The sequence below is a fragment of the Paroedura picta genome, chromosome 3, assembly GCF_049243985.1.
Source record: "Paroedura picta isolate Pp20150507F chromosome 3, Ppicta_v3.0, whole genome shotgun sequence".
Taxonomy (NCBI): Eukaryota; Metazoa; Chordata; class Lepidosauria; order Squamata; family Gekkonidae; genus Paroedura; species Paroedura picta.
The window spans coordinates 109428988-109446140 of NC_135371.1; the positions used below are offsets into that span (position 1 = coordinate 109428988).

At 43.4% G+C, this 17153-nt stretch overlaps 1 protein-coding gene across 8 annotated transcripts in view; it reads left to right on the plus strand.

Annotated features, from left to right (window-relative positions):
- LOC143832561 (rho GTPase-activating protein 7-like) overlaps nucleotides 1-16607 on the plus strand; it is a 221191-nt gene extending 204584 nt beyond the window's left edge. For 7 of the 8 annotated variants that reach the window (XM_077327149.1, XM_077327147.1, XM_077327150.1 and 4 more), the window contains 7 exons: nucleotides 164-362; nucleotides 773-989; nucleotides 6793-6907; nucleotides 12193-12402; nucleotides 13647-13891; nucleotides 14599-14772; nucleotides 15087-16607. In XM_077327149.1, the coding sequence (XP_077183264.1) occupies nucleotides 164-362; nucleotides 773-989; nucleotides 6793-6907; nucleotides 12193-12402; nucleotides 13647-13891; nucleotides 14599-14772; nucleotides 15087-15180 (1254 nt within the window). In that variant the 3' untranslated portion in view covers nucleotides 15181-16607. The remainder of the gene's footprint in view (nucleotides 1-163; nucleotides 363-772; nucleotides 990-6792; nucleotides 6908-12192; nucleotides 12403-13646; nucleotides 13892-14598; nucleotides 14773-15086) is intronic. The other variant, XM_077327148.1, reaches the window with a different exon arrangement.
- Nucleotides 16608-17153: the final 546 nt, after the last annotated feature.

Genomic DNA, 17153 nt, shown 5'->3' on the forward strand with positions numbered 1-17153 from the left:
AGGCCAGTTTGATTTCTCCGGGGCTGGAGATCTTGAGCCAGTTTTGTGTGCTCAAGGCAGATTCCTCTAGGGAAAATAAGGCAGAGATTTATATCACATTAAGGCAAATAGAATTTTTTTCTTCTTTGGCTAGATCTTTAATGTTGTATTTTCACTTCCATAGGTTGGCCTTTTCAGAAAATCTGGGGTGAAATCTAGAATCCTCTCCTTACGGGAAATGAATGAAAATGACCCTCACAATGTAACTTATGAAGGGCAGTCAGCATTTGATGTGGCAGATATGGTGAAACAATATTTCCGAGATCTTCCGGAATCTATATTCACCAGCAAGCTGTGCGAATCTTTCCTTAACATCTACCAATGTATGTCGTGGCAACAGTAAACTTAACCAGTTTTAAACAATGATGATGCAAAGAATTGATAGTCGTACCCACTCATCATTTTACTTTGTTATGATTTAAATGAATGCATTGAAGGGATAAGAAAGGGAAGACAGAGTATGGGTAGGATGATAATTCTTTTTGAATAGCTACAGGTGTCTGAAAGATACTATGGTGCTTTTAAAAACTATGGTATTGGAACTTTTGTTGGCCATTTGATAGTAACTTTAGGGGAGCTAAGCAGTTGCTTATGTGCTGTCCTATGTTTCCTGATTTGTGCCCATATTGTAAGGATAAAGGCATGGAAATGAAGTGTAGGTGGGTGGTGTTCTATTGAAATAATAAATGTCAATTCATAGACAGGATGATGTGGGATCTCTTTATCTTTCTAGATTTGCCTAAAGATCAGCAATTTTGTGCTGTCCAGGCTGCTGCTATTCTACTTCCAGATGAAAACCGTGAAGCTTTGAAAATTCTACTCTTCTTTCTCAGGGATGTAGTAGCTTTTGTTGAGGAAAACCAAATGACACCAACCAATCTTGCTGTCTGCCTTGCACCATCCTTGTTTCACCTTAATACCCTGAGAAGAGAAAGTTCCTCATCATCCAGGTATTTTTGCTTAAATAAGATATTTACTTGTGAAGAATTACATGTGTCTGAGCATGAGAGTTCATCTGAGAGTCTTTGAGTAAAAATAAAAGGTGCAAGAAATAATAGTGGTATTATGGTGGGGGTCTACTATAGACCACCAGGCCAGACGGAGGACTTGGATGAGATGCTCCTAGACCAGATTACTAAGTTCTCAGAGAGACGGGACCTAGTGGCCATGGGAGATTTCAATTACCTATCTATCTGTTGGAAGACCAACTGTGCTAAAAATGAAAAATACAGTAAATTCTTGGCTTGGCTTGTTGATAACTTCATTTCCCAGAAAGTAGGAAATGAGGCAACCAGGGGGTCTGCTTTTTTAGAGTTGATTGTCACAATAGGGGAGAACTGGTTGATGAGGTAAAAGTTGTGGGAGTGCTTGGTAGTAGTGATCATGTGATTTTGGACTTTATGACTTGGGGAAGAGAAAAGCTGTATCTAGTCACACATACAGGCTAGACTTCAGCAGAGCAAATTTGAACAAATTTAAAGTTATGTTGGGTAAAATCCCATGGTCAGAAAAACTTGAGATGGAAGTCCAAGAAAGTTGGGAGTTTCTCAAAAGTGAAATACTGGGCACAATCCAAGACAATGAATTCCATTGAGATGGAAAAATGGGAGAAATCTAAAGAAACTAGGGTGGCTCCATAAACACTTTTACAGGATCTAATTAAAAATTAATTTAGGAAATGGAAGCAGGACCTTATAAACAAGGAGGAATATAAACAAATAACCAGTGCTTGTAGGGAGCGTGTTAGAAAAGCTAAAGCTCAGTATGAGCTTAGGCTAGCAAGAAATGCTACAAAGCAGTGGTCCCCAACCTGCGGGCCGCGGCCCGGCATCGGGCCGCGAAGGTCATGGCGCCGGGCCGCAGCTCCCTCTCCCCGCCCCCCCCCCCGCAGTAAAAAACTTCCCAGGCCGCAAGCTTGTGGCCCGGGAAGCTTCTTACTGTGGGAGGGCGGGAAGAGGGAATCAGGGCCAGGCTGCGCCCGTGCAGGCCGCGCCCTCACGGCCCGATCCGCAGGCGCAGCTTGCGGGCGCGGCCCGATCCGCGGGCGTGGCTTCCGGGCGCGGCCTGATCAGCGGGCGCAGCTCGCGGGCGCGGCTCGATGCGCGGCCAGAAGCGTGGGCGTGGCCCGCGCGGGCGCGGTCCCCGCGGGCGCGGCCCGATGCCCTGCCGGTCCCCAGCCTAATAAAGGTTGGGGACCACTGCTACAAAGAATAAAAAAGATTTCTTTAGTTATATTTGAAGTAAGAAAAACAATAGGGACATGGTAGGACCATTGTGGGGACAAGAAAGTGACATTGTAACAGGTGATGAAGAGAGGGCTGAACTGCTCAATTTCGACTTCTCAGTCTTCTCTTCCAGGGGGAATTGTGCTCTGCATGGGAGTTGTGGCCTAGGATCACTGTAGAGGTAGTCCATAAACACCTAGTTTCTTTAAATGAAACCAGATCCTGCGGGCCAGAACTGTATCCAAGGATACTAAAAGAAGTTGTAATTTCTGAGCCTCTGTCCATTATTTTTGACAATTCATGGAGAACAGGTGAAGTGCCAGAAGTACAAAATGCGGTTGTTAGGGTCCTCACTAAAACACCATGGAGGGCCCACATTCAACCAGTGCTTTGTCATCTGCACTGATTACCAGTCTGTTTCCAGGTCAAGTTCAAGGTATATGTACTGACTTTTAAGGCTATATGCAGCTTGGGTCCCACTTATCTGTGGGACTGCTTGGTTGCTTATGCCCCCCACAGGGCTCTTCACTCTGTGGGTATGAATTTACTGGTTGTCCCGAGGTTCTGGGACATCTACCTGGCCTCAACCCAGGCCAGGGCCTTTTCGGTGCTGGCCCCACCCTGTTGGACTGAGCTGCCAGAAGAGCTGAGGGCCCTGCCGGAGTTGTCAGCTTTCTGCAGATGCTAGGGCATCTAGAGACTTCAAAGAGATTTCGTCCTTGTGTGTCAGCTGCACTCAGACATTGCAAAGCATTAAATCAGGACAAGAGTACAATCTATTAAACCATGGCAGAAATACATGGGGGTTTCTGACAGTGCTGAGACACTCAGGCATGTGGAAAAGTGGTAAGAAAAGAGCACAACAGCCACAATCTCTTTGTCTGCTGTTTCAGCCCTTTCAGGGAGTAGTGGCCCTTCTGTGACTGTTACTGACAATTCCACAGTGGCTTCGACCTTCTATGGGGGTTGCGGTCATTATCTAACCAATGCAGGACCTCCCTCTGAACTGTTCTAGATGACCACAGCAAGGGTGGTTCAGGCAGGCAGAGCTGAATCTGCTGGGCCAACAAGTCACAGAAAGGGAAATTTAACCCCTACATTTCAGATTCCACCCAAATTATATATGTTCCTTAATGATAAAATTAAGGAACATGTATCTTATATCTGCACTCACGGCATTTGGTGGCAATCTGGTAATTTCTCAGTCCCTCCCCAAGAGTCTGTATATTCCAGTTCAAAGGCCACCAATTTATGTTGGCTAAGGCAATAGCTGTTCTAAATCTAAACAGGAGACAAGTAATTATGAGATCACACAAGGGCCCAGAAAAATTAAGGGTATTAATGGTTGGTTACTTTTGGACTAAATTAGCTATCCCTCCACGCAGGATTATTTGTTCCCTAATAATAATTTAAAAAACAGATAAAAGGTTCAGAACTCCTTAAGCTTTTCTGCACATACTCCTTCAGGGCTTTTTCACGGAGTATATTCCATCTTGTTTACCATGCCCTAAAGAACCGGGGATTGGATTTGAAGTATGTCAACCTTCATGAGACTCCAGAGGTCCAGAATGGATAAACTGCATTCGATTGCAGGGGCACTACAGAGTGGGGAGTTATTAACCTTTTTAGACTTCATGGAGGCTTACCTCCATATCTTGATTTATCAAGGGCACAGGAAGTACCTCAGATTTTGTTTAGGGGAGCACCACTTCCAATTTTGAGCCCTTCCTTTTGGACTATGTACAACCCCAAGAATCTTTACCAAAATGTTGGTGAATTTGGTAGTGCCATTAAAGGGAAGGGGTCCATTCCTACCTCGGTGACACTTTAATTAGAGTGCCTCCCTTTCAGTAGTCTCTGAAGGATACCCAGAGAGTAGTTCAATTTCTAGAGAAATTTCCTGGTGAATTCGGTGAACCTCCTGGTGAGGTTTCCTGGTGAACTTGGCAAAAAGTTCCTTAGTTCCTACTCAGCAAATCAAGCATATGGTCATGATTATAGATATATCTATCTGTCCAAGGAAATTATCCAAAAAACAAGGGCTGCAGCAGTGGTGGTCATAAAGGCAAAATCAACCATGCTATTACAGCTAGCGAGCCTCATGGGCACCCTTGTGGCATATTGGGATTGAGTGTTTGTGGGAATTTCAGGATCTGGCCAGTAACAATCTAGCACTATACTGCAGTGGCTCCCAGAAAATGGTGACCGACATGCCTTAGAATCATAGAATCATAGAGTTGGAAGGGGCCATACAGGCCATCTAGTCCAACCCCCTGCTCAACGCAGGATCAGCCCAAGTGATTGGAAGTGTTCTGAAACCTGTTGACTATGGAGGGAAGTTTGTCGGCTCTTTGTTTCAGGTAACCTTTAGATACTTAGGGAAAGGTGACCAAATCTCCTGTAAAGTATAATGAGCAAGCTGCCCTGCATTAGGGAATTTGTGTATCACATCACAGGGTGAGAAGAAAAAGTTTTATTTTGGAGTAATATGAGCAATTTAGGAGCTGCATTGAGAAGTGGAATAAAAATCCCAGGCAGAATAGTTGGCTGCAGATAGTTGTTTTACAACCATACATCTGGTAAAGATATGAGGGATATGGGAAAATAAGTGTTAAGAAGGGGGAATTTTCTTTCTTTTTTGTCTGTGGCAGACTAACCATGTTCAGGGAGCAAATTCTATTTCTTAAAAGGTATTGGTAAAAATTGACATTGGATCACTAAACCTTTAAGAAGGGTGAAGAGAGGTAAAGCATGTTTGGAATGTGCTTTAAAAAAGAAATACACATCCCAGATGTGTATCAGGCATTAAAACAAGTCCAGTGATGCTCAGCATTCCCAGGGAGAGATGAATCAACAAGGGACCTGATGATAGCACTGTCAGTCACAGTGAGTCAGTGAAACGTTGTCAGAGCCAAGTATGTATTGGAAGAATTGATAGTTGTTTCAGTAGCAAACAATAATCTTTGGAAAGAGCAGCCTGATTGGAGCAGGGCCTATACATTCATATTTGTTTAGTTAGTTTAAAAAACTGTACATAGTTTTAAAAGGCTTGCTCTACTGTCTTAACTTCAAGGTTGCTTTGTACCTTAGGGGTTAGATAAAAGGCTGCTAATATTTCATTTCAGCATTGGAACTTCAAAGGGACCTAATCTAACAACTTGGGCTCCAAGGGTTAAAGTCATGTACCTTTATCTCGCTGTCTGTGTTTAAAATGGTCAGAAAGAATGTTCCGAGATAAAGTTGTTAGAGATGAATGCCAGGCCTTTTGCAAGTGTATACCTGGCACAATGCCACAAATAAGCTTAAAATACGAATTAGTGACACTTTAGTATTGAGCCTCTTGTGGTGCAGAGTGGTAAGGCAGCCGTCTGAAAGCTTTGCCCATGAGGCTGGGAGTTCAATCCCAGCAGCCGGCTCAAGGTTGACTCAGCCTTCCATCCTTCCAAGGTCGGTAAAATGAGTACCCAGCTTGCTGGGGGGTAAATGGTAATGACTGGGGAAGGCACTGGCAAACCACCCCGTATTGAGTCTGCCATGAAAACGCTAGAGGGCGTCACCCCAAGGGTCAGACATGACCCGGTGCTTGCACAGGGGATACCTTTACCTTTACCTTTTAGTATTGAAAGCATTTGAGTGATATTATTGGCATTCTTCCTCTGGCTTGCTGACCCGGCTTTTAAACAAGTACTTTTGATGATAGGCAAATCAATGAGAGCTGTTTGTTCATTCAACTGAAATACAAATGACTGTGTTAAATCATGATTATATTACATTAGGATTGGGATTTGACTCAATAGGTAGTCATAGGTAGAATTCACAGGACTAGACTGAAAGCTTTTGTGTGCAATGTGGACCACAATGTTTTTTGTGATCAGCCGTGAAGAATAGGGTTTTGAATGGCACAGGTCTTGTTGAGATGTCTGTCATCTGTGTGTCCATTTCATCAAAAGGCACTTTTTAGGTTGCACATGTAGCATGTATGTGAAGTCACCAGTGCTCTGGTAAAATTATTTTAAATGAGATGAAATGTCATACTATGTTGAACCCCTGCATGGGTTTACTACCTGTTTCCAGAGGCAAGATGCACTGCATTCTGTATTAGTTTTTTGCATAATACTCCATGAAGTGGGCTAAGTTTCAGACTGCAGATCAACATAGGATTACTTGACTGCAGATAATAAATGTCAAATGAAAAGGTAATGTTTGGCATATGCAGAGGACTGCCATTAACAGGAGATGTTTGCATTTTTCTCCTGTCTCTCTGCAGAACTCCAGCTCCTTCAAGTTGTTAAGGGTCTAGCAATTCGGAGGGCTTTTGGGGCTGCAGAGGGAGAGGGGAGGCACACAAATTGCACTCTGCTGGCAGAGAGACATCTTGTGTTGTTGTGTTTTTTTTTTGTGGAACTAATTTTTTTGAATGAGACATCAATGCTGTAATCTCCCTTCTGTAGTCTAAAAGGTATCAACTAGACACATCTAAGTCTCTGATGTGACTTGAACATTCTGCCCTCTACCATCTCTTCTTTAGATCCAGCCAGAGAAAATATAGCACGGGGAGACCTGACCAGAGAGATCTGAGTGAGAATTTAGCTGCAACTCAAGGCCTGGCACACATGATAATGGAGTGCCACAGACTCTTTCAGGTAGGTTACTGTGTTCTGTAGGAGCCACAGCCTAGCCTCATTCACAGTGTTTCTCATTCCTGCTTATTGCTGCCAAGTACAAATCCTGTATCAACCTATAATATGCTATTAGCTACAGCTGATTCTTGCTATGGACAGCTGTGCACTTTGTGAGGCCAGTACAATTACATGCAACATTTTACTTGAGTAAGTGAATCACTAGTAAGCTGGAAGGATGCTGGATTCTTCCTCATCTCCCTCTGGTCCTATGGATGGACCTAGAAGTTTGTAGGGAGGATTTATTTTGAAGCAGGGTATTTGTAAATGTTGCCATATTGCTTCTTGCTCTCCCTCTAATGACCTTATTTGTTGCAGACATTAAAGAGATGGAGATTTTGAGCTGGAGCTTGATCTTAATTTATGCATGCTGGAGATGTGCTCATGGTCGCATTGCTTGGTCTGGCTGGAGGGCAGGTCTCTAAACTGGAGCTGGACCCAGGCATGATAGAGGAGTTCTTTGATGGTAGATGGGTGAGGAAGGGTGGCCTTCATCTTTGTGACCATTTACCATATGCTAAGATAAAGGAATCTTCTTGTTTTGTTTCCTTGCTAATGGATTTTTACTCATGTGCAGAAGCCATCTGGGTTGGAGCATGTCTTCTTTGACTCGCAAGGGAGTTAACACACACAATGATTTCAGGTGGCTGCGTCCTACAGGATGATGATAACAATTATTCTTTATATATAATATGCAGACATTGGTAGACCAAGTGGATTGTTTAATTTGTGTGATAACAGTGTGCTTTACATCTTGCTTGGTGGAAGGTGATAATTTTAAATAGCCTGCCTTTGCTTATCCTCCAAGGTCCCCTCCCCCCCCGAACAAAACTGAGAGACCTGTTTTTTGTACCCTGCTTTTTACACTCTGAAGGAGTCTCAAAGCAGCTTACAATTGTCTTCCCTCCCTCTCCTCACAACAGACACCCTGCGAGGTAGGTGGGGCTGAGAGAGCTCTGAGAGAACTGATCTGTGAGAGCTGGCTGCATGTGGAAGAGCAGGCAATCAAACCCATTTCTTCAGATTTTAGGCTGCCGCTCTTAACCAGTGCACCAAGCTGGCTCTCATGGTTGGTTCCTTTTGGACTAAATTACATCCTGTTTGAGGAGACACCATTGATGATAAACATATGACAAAAGGAGTTGCACTTTCCAGGTTGATTGGACACTTCCTTTATGACATGAACAGACTGTGGACTTAGTTACACCAGGCTGGTTTGCAGACTTCCTGGCATTTCTTCTTCCTCTGATACGTTGATTTGTGTGGAAATTTGACCTGCTAGCATGCTGGCTATACTAAAGAATGCTTGGCATTTGGATCTGTGACCACTCCCCTTGGCAACATTTAAACACATATCATCTGGTGCCAGGATGCTCTTCCATCTGGCATTGAAAGAGCCTGTGAAAAAGTGCTCTCTCTTGGGCAAGGCAGAGATGGAGTCTGGCGTATGAGGCAGAATGGTGTCTTTTAATCAAGGGTCATATTCCAGTAATTCCTGTCTCCTCCCTTGGATTTAGTTTTTCACTGTTCTCTCGCTGCATATCAGTAGAACAGTGTGGTAAAGGGATAAAAATAATGAGTGAGGGAATGTGAGAGGAGAGAAAAGGTTGCAAAGATCTAAGTTAGGAGGGAAGATGCCTTCAAGTACTTCTGCAGAATGCAGGACTGGATGTTGGCTTGGAAGGAATAAGGACAGATGATTCAGCAAGCTTGAAGAAAGACAGTGATTGTCATAGAATGTACCCCCCCCTCCTGTTCCAATGTTTTGAATTAGATCTTCAAGCCACTCCAATTCTGCCACCCTGTTGTTTGTACATATACCTCTGCTGGGCCTGTTTCACTGCTACCCAGGTACATCTATATATCTCATTATGGCCAAATCTGTGGATACCTAAATTCAGAGAATGGAGCTATAAACATACACCAGAGATTTTTCTATAGATCTGAAGAAAGCTCCAGGTTTGCAGAAACCTCTAAAATCTTTTTTTAAATTATATAGGTACATTTAACCCCTTCTCCACAATAATAGAACTAGCACCTGTAGCTTCAAGAAATTGATTTCCTGATAATGGTCATTGTAGTGGTTGCTTGGCAACCACAACAGCATTGGGAGCCTTGGTTTCCATCAGTCAAAGACAGGGGGAAATGCAGGGCCTTTACTAGGGCTGATTAGTCCTTTTCAGGGAAAGACCCACTGGGGCTAGTCCTGGCAGCGAATGCCAGGCAATGTTGATGGCTCACCCAAGTCTTGTTGCTTGCTACAGCATCCACTCTACAACAAACTATTGTGGTGTGTTAGTTAGTTTTGGACTAGGATCTGGGAGACCCAGTGTGAGGATTTTCAATTGCTCAGATATAAAAAAACCCTTGACTTGATGCAAAAGATTTTGTTTATTCAGATCAAGCAAGTTAACTCAACAATAACTTGTTGAAATTGGGGCACAGGCAAACAGGCCTAGCATATATTCCACAAACCTGTACCCCTCCCTGTGAGAACCCGTACAACCGCGGGAAGACTTCCAACAGTCACAACAGCTAGATAGGCAGAGCCCAAGGCCGCATTCCGGAGGTGAATGGAGATGCATGGGGGAGAGGCGGAGGAGAGGTGTGAAACCTAAGAGGAACTGACCTAGGCAATAAAACATGGGCAAATGGCTAATTGACTAACAGATCACAGAGCTAGAATTAAGGCAGAAGCATAGCATTTTGTCACCCAGGATCAAATTCCTAGTCTGTAAATTCACTGGGAAAAGTTGGGTCAGCCTCATATTCTCATTCTTACTTACACCACAGGGTTGTTTTCAAGTTAAACTGGAAAATAATAAAACTATGTATGTTGCTTTGGGTCTAAATTGTGGAGAAAGTGTATTTTAATAATTATAAGTAAATGATAAAAATGAATAAAGCTGAAGATAGGTGGCAGATAAAGCATAGGTTGGTTGGTAAGTGGGAAGAGAGAAAGGTGAAGATATGGGGGCTTTCCAGGAAGAAAAGAGAAAATAGTATGGAGAAGGTAGAAAATGGTCCTTCCTTTAAGTTCTCCTCCACACAACTGGACTGGGGGAATGTGGGAAAACAATGAAAGTAGGTTGGCTGGTGGATGGGAAGGAGAAAAAGGAGGGCCAAAAGGGAGAGGCCAATCTTCAGTCTGTTTTGGGGCTATTGCACTTTTCAAGGTAAATGCCCCAAGGAATGGTCTGTTCAAATGTTATAGTAGTTCTAGAATTTTCTTGGATGGACTGCTACAAATCTGTGTGTAAACAGCTTAGAGCTTCTGGGAGGGATTGTGAGGCATGTGTGGTAAATAAAAATATGTGTATTTTGAATACCAATTTTCTAAAGAATTTGATTTGAAGAAAAGATGTTCTTATAACCAGTATACCATAGTATACATCTGATGACCAAATGCATCATCATCATCAGTAAATCTTATAAAATCCAAACTGCTGCTCACCCACTACCTGATTGGCCCTCATTGAGGAATGACCCACCCAGGTAGTTTAGACCCAATTAGGAGGCAACCCTCAGCCAGGAAGAGCTTAATAAGGGGTCAGCTCTCCACCTCCAACTTCCTGCTGGTTTCAGAAGTTTGCCAGGTGGAAGAGGAGCCAGTCACAGAGCATGCCCTGCTGCCAGTAAGTTGTCCTGGCCTCTGTCAACTTAGAGGACATAGGAGGAGCTGGGGCAGCATCTGCGTGCCTTCTGCAGGTTTCTAACAGGACTGAGACTAGCCCAAGGTCACCCATCACAAGGAAGAGCAGGGAATCAAGTCCAGCTCACCACATTAGAAGATTACCTGTTTAATCAAAGTATATTTCTAAATATTCGATGGAGAAATAATATTTGATCAATATTTTCACTAAACACAAGAGCCTACTAAAACTAGATTGTCTGTGTATGCAAAATAAAGTACAAACTGACCACTTAGTTGAAGTGAATAGGATCTACAGTCCTGGCTAAGAAGAAAATCATCTTTAAACCACTCAGGGAGCAGTATACATATTTGGTTAACGGCTAAGTGGGTGGAGCGTGGGCGTGGCCAGTCCCACCCACCCAGCTAGGGGCTCTCTGCTGACACTGGTGGCAGTTTGCCTCAGACGTTCCCCAGGACACACCTTAGGCCTTGGGGTGAGGGGAAGGGAGGGCCCACGGGAAGCCGCATAGGCCCTGTAGGCCTGCGGGAAGCAGCGGCTTCACTGGGGAGGGAGGGGGCCGGGGATGGCTTCCCCAACCCCGCAGAGGGAAGCCATCCATGGGCCCCAGAAAAACCGTGGCTTTGTCAGGGAGGGAGGGAAGGGCCTGGGGATGGCTTCCCCGCAGCCCCAGAGCACACCGTGGCCTCCCTGGGCCGCTGGGTGTGCTTGCTGCTGGGGGGGGGGGGGCTTTCAAAGCCAATCTAGTTTATATTTAAATCAAATAAATTAGCGATCCCCAACCTGTGGGCCGCAGACCACATGTGGTCCGTCGACTAATTGGAGGTGGGCCGCGAAGGACACCTTCTCCCCCCCCCCCGGCCCTTTACTTCATCCCCCCCGGCCCTTTACAACACACTTCGGGTGTCATTGTCTCCCATCACTCCCAGCTGGGACTATCTTGTTGCAGAGAAACAAGCTCAGGGTTCCCATTGATTTGTCATTGTCATGAGTTAAAATTTCCATGAAAATAAAATGTTCCTTATGTTCATTGTTGTGGCGTGTCTGTATCTTATTTTGAAGGGATGTTTAAACATTACCATAGCGATCAGAGAGCATTAGGGCAGTGGTTGAGAGTAGAGGAGTAAACTACCATCCCCCACCGGGCCTCAGTCAAGCACTGAGTGGTCCCCGGTGATAAAAAGGTTGGGGACCACTGAAATAAATGACAGGTCAAAATGCAGCCCTGCTTAACTTTTCTGTGTTCGAATGGCTATCCGGTATACAAATTTGAAGGATAGTTAATAAGTACCAGCTATCTGTCAAGCATATTCATGTTAAAAAGTACCCACACTCCCCCCCCCAAAAAAATCTAACGATATCTATAGAATTGAATGCACCGGAGATCACAGAGAAGTGGACACTGTGCCATCTGCTCTCAAGTAGATTGGCAAACCTTGGGAGAGATGTGACCATATAGTGTCAATTTTGTTTTGTTTCCTCTTTTTGTGAGAAACTGTGAATTAATAACTAATGACTTAAATCTGGGGAAAGGACCATAGATGTATAAAGATCATTGCAATCTAGTACATTTTGAGTAATCTCCAATTTTTACAGACCCCTGACTACTGCTTTGATGAGGGTTATGAAGATTTCCATAATCTAAACATCTCAACTGAAACAAATCACACCATTTTAACAAGACTTTCCAGCACAGTGATCTCCCTGGAACACTCTATGCAGGATTTGCTCCGCGATGCCAAGGAGAAATTCAAGAACTGGGTTGTTTGTTCCATCGTGGAAGGTGTGGACTCTGGTTATAAAAAGGTAACTTTGGCAAGAGAAGCTAAATGAAGTTGACATTAGATCTTAGAAATGGAAATGCTTAATGTTGGACTAGGATCTGGGAAACCCAGGTTTGAATCCCACTCTGCAATGGGAGCTTGCTAGGTGACCTTGGGCTATTGTGCAGATAAAAGGGAGAGAACAATGCGAGATTCTTTGGGAGAGAAGGCTGGGGTATAATTGAAATAAATAAAAAATTGAATGTGCTATGAAATAGACCTGACAGTTGCCTGGAAGTCTCTTTCTCCATCTGAAAAATACACAGCCTTTCCCCTTGTGATTAATGAGCTATTCATTGGTTAAATGATGTTAGGATGACACTTCTACTGTTATTTTCTACTGAGTGCCCTTTTTAGGATGTTGTAATGGTATGATAATTCTTAATGAGAGAAGGAACAGTGTGGAGCCTGTATTAAGTGATTGCTTTGTACAGTCCTTACTACAGCAGCATGGATTCTAGTATGTAAAAGCATGTCTAGCGCATACATCTGTGAATCCTAGCCTTAACCCAGCACAGATGACAGTGTGTCCGTTCATGGGGTGGGGAGGGAGAGCAGTCCTGAATACTTGGGGGCCCCAAGCTCTGTGTGATTGTTGGGTTGCTTGTGGCCAGAGGAAAGAAGTGCTTGCCCCTATGGCCCTTCCCTAAGATTGAAGAGACAAAGGCAGTTCAGTCTCTGAAGTCCAAACTGAAAGATAGACTGATCAGATGGCATTTCAAATAATAAATTGCCTATAATCAGTTTTCTTGCATTTTTATCTTTTTAATGAAAAGTACTTCTAAATAGGGGTCAAACCAAAGTGGTATCTAGATAACTTTTGCTGTTTTCATGGATCAAGCCTTTCCTTAGTGGCTTTCCCTATAAAACCCCTCTTATTCTGATATTCTTTCACAAAATGTCACTTTTGGTATTGTATTCACATTAAAAAAATCTAAATCCATATAGTTTTTAGCATAATTTGGCCACTGGCTCCTAAAGATACCAGGGATCCTGATCAATGTCATAGCGATGCTGTTTTCCAATCATTGCTAATTATAGGGAGGAGGACATGGGCACTTCCTTTGTGCGTTGACACCATGCAGAGAACTCAGTGATTGCATGTTGGTGGGGCCAGCGTGTTCATGTCCTGTTCTCCATCCCCACATGCTGAGTCAGTGCACAGATGGGTTGTTTGCACAAGGCTACTGCAAGCTTGAGAAACACCTCACTAACTGTCTCTTTCAGTGCCTAACTGGTAGTCTGTCTTCCAAGGTCGAAGATAACTGTTGTCTCCGTTTATGGAGAGCTTCTGTTGAAATTGATGCTACCCCTAAAGCAGTTCTACACCGTGTACTGATGGAACAGCACCTGTGGGATCCAAGTCTTCAGCAGTCAAAAATCCTAGAGGTCTTAGATGATGATACAGACATCTACCACTACACAACAGAGAGCATGTCTCCACTTCCTCTACGAGACCATGTGGTCCTGAGGTAGAACTCTTCTTCTTGCTAATGGCTGCTGTGATAATGGTGTGGAAGGGAGGCAGAACTAACTGAGAGCTCACTTGCTGTGGTTCAGAGTTGGCGGCCTTCAATGTGGACAACTGGGTTTGATTCCCTACTCTTCCACATGCAGCCAGCTGGGTGTCCTTGGGCCAGTTTCTCAGTCTCACTTACCTCACAGGGTGTCTGTTGTGGGGAGAGGGAGGGAAGGCGATTGTAAGCTGCTTTGTGACTACTTTGGGCAGTAAAAAGCAGGATACACCCCCACCTCTCTAGCAAGGATCATTAATCCCCTCCCCAAAAGACACATCTAAGCAATCTCTTCTCATGAACTGCATGTTTGTCCCCATTAGTTTCCTCTGTGGCAACAATGCATCCCTAAGTAGCATTCTAATAGAATATGTTCATAATGGAGTCAACTTTTAGTTTTGCTGCAGTGATAATGTGTCTCAGAGTCATTGGACTTGGGATAAATACTGTAAATTATAATTATTAATAAAGATCTTTTTTCTCCCCTGGGAAAAATGTGGCTTTTGTGATTGGATGACTTAACAGATTTATCATTTAGAAATTTCCCAGTATCAACCTAACGTACTGAATAGATTTTAAAGTACAGATTGGAAGCATCTCAGGACCTTTGTTTAGCTAACAGCAAATGAACAGTGCAAATGATTTTGGTCTTTATTAATTTTCAGGACTTGGCGAACTGATCCTCAAAGTGGGACTTGTGTGTTAGCAGCTACCTCAACAGACAGCGAAGGTGCTAAATTGAATGGAATCCTAGCTAAGGTTTTCCTGTGTCAGTACCTTATAGAATCAGTTGGTTCCCATAAATCCAAAGTGACACATGTCTGTCGAATAGATAAAAGGTACTCCCCCTTTTAAATTTAACCCACATAATGTTTAGATTTGGTAATATTCTAAACAGAGGGCTTCGGGATAAAGGGGCTTCTTCAGAAAAAGTCTAATACTTCAGTATGAGTGTCAGTATTGTGTTTTTGATTACACCAATTATTCAGCAGCCACGCACAAATTATTTTACCTTGTATAATGACTATTTATTCTATTTCTGCATTAATAGAAAATATGATTGGGAGCAATTTTATTTAATTTAGTAGTCCTATAATGTAGCACAGAAAGAAAATGAGGCAATTGCCTGAGATGTTATTTTATTGCTTTACAGGGGCCGGACACTAGAATGGTACAACAGGGCTTTCGGTCATATTTGTTCTACAGATCTGATGAGGATTAAAGAGTCCTTCAAAACTTCACAGTGACTTTCTGGTTTTGGAAGAGGGCGTAATGAATTGTGCCCAAAACTGGTTGTATTATTTTGATCAGCTAAGAGTACTACATAGAAATGGAATGTTACTAGCATTTTATAAAGGTGATTTTTTTTTTGTCTTCTGTTGAAGCATATTTTTGAACTGGTGGACACTATGCAACATTTTAGATAGTTTTATATACAGATTTTATATTATTAAAAGATTACCTGTTGAAGTTAAGTTATTTAAAAAGGAACCGTTTGATGTGTTCTAAATATTATTTTAATTTGTAAATTGTGGGACATATTTTTCAGATGTTGTAATGACTAATTATAAGTAGATACAAACTATCCAGCTTCAGCTGATTTTCTGATTTAAGCATTACCTTTTAGCAATTAATGACACTTGGATAGGCAGTGCTGCTGCATCTGTAGAAAGAGGAAAGAGGGTGTGCCTTTTATAGTCAAAAAGGCAGTTTGTAAAAGGTTAATTTTTTATGTAGGAATATTTGATCTATTTTGTAAGCACAATCCTGCCTCAAACTGAAGGCAAAATGGGCACTTTAATTCTTAAAGGTGACTATGATTTTCCTTTGCTGGCTTTTGAAATTTAAGAGAACTGATGGGACAGTGGTTGTAGCTGCTGTCCTAACTGAAGGCAGCCCCGTGTTGCCATATGCCATTGGATTTGTCAGTGAGATCGCTTTAATATCTTAATCGGCGTAACACGATTATGGCAGCTCACTTTGTTTTTAATACTCTGTAATATTAGATAGAAAATAATAAAATGGTTTTATTGGTTTAAGACTATTGCTTAGGCTGCTAGACCCAGCTCTGCCCTGCTAAGTTGGACCCGTAAGTTCCACTGGCCTAACTAGAACAAACTTGCTGGAAATTTGCAAGGACTAACTTAGTTCTCCGACACATGGTCTCAGAGTGTTCCATTTATCAGATGGTGCAGATTAAAAAACCTGTCCTGACAGAGATACACATAAGAATGTTTTGGTTTTAGTTGACCACCTCCGGTAGTGCACACACGGTCCATTCAGGTCAAATAATTGTTAAGCGTGTAACTAATAGAATGCCAAAGGTGCAGCTATTATACCTGCCCAATCATTAATTTCAGTATTGTTTGAACATATCGCTGAACTCATTTTTGAACTTTCAAACATGTGCTATTGTTGCTTTGCAAACAAAAATGGAAACCAAAAGTTAAATGACAAATGTCTCTACACCTGAAGTTTTAGAAAGGGAAGATTAAATGTTGCAAATCTAAGCTCTGTCTGTGTAAGGAAAATGAACATCACCACATAAATACAAACAAGCTGTTCTCCCAGTCTGTATTTTCTACTTTTATTTGCAAACTGTCTTATGGTCATGTAAATAAAATGCTTTAAAATGAGCTCAGACAACATACCTAATAAAGGTGACGCACTTGAATGACTGCATAGGCACATTACTTTCTCCTTTTCTGCAAAATTCCGTTTTGAGGGAGTTGGGAGCCAGAGAAAAAGAACATCTTCCAAGATGGACATCCTTTCTATTGTTTGGTTGACAGAGTAGACCAGCGGTCCGCAAGCTTCCACTTGCTGCGGACCGCTGCGGCATAGTGGGGGGAGAGGGCGGCCCGGGGGCCCGCGCACGCGCGGCAGCCCCAGCGCAAACGCGCATGTGCGGACTGCCACGCACGCGCGTTTGTGCCCGGCAGGGGCTTGAACGCGCGTGCGCGGCAGTCCGCGTATACGCGTTTGTGCCACCGCCATGCTGGCGGCCACGGCTTCCCCTCCCAGCCCCTCCGGGCCGCGAGCAAATCGGCCGCTAAAGAGGCCGATTTGCTTGCGGCTCAGCAAGCTTCTCTTCCCTCCCCTCCCGAAGCGAGAAGCTTGCAGGGCCGCGAGCTAATTGGCCGCTTTGGCAGCCGATTTGCTCGCGGCCTGGCGAGCTTCTTGCTTCGGGGGGGAGGGAAGAAGGAGCTGCGGCCCGGCG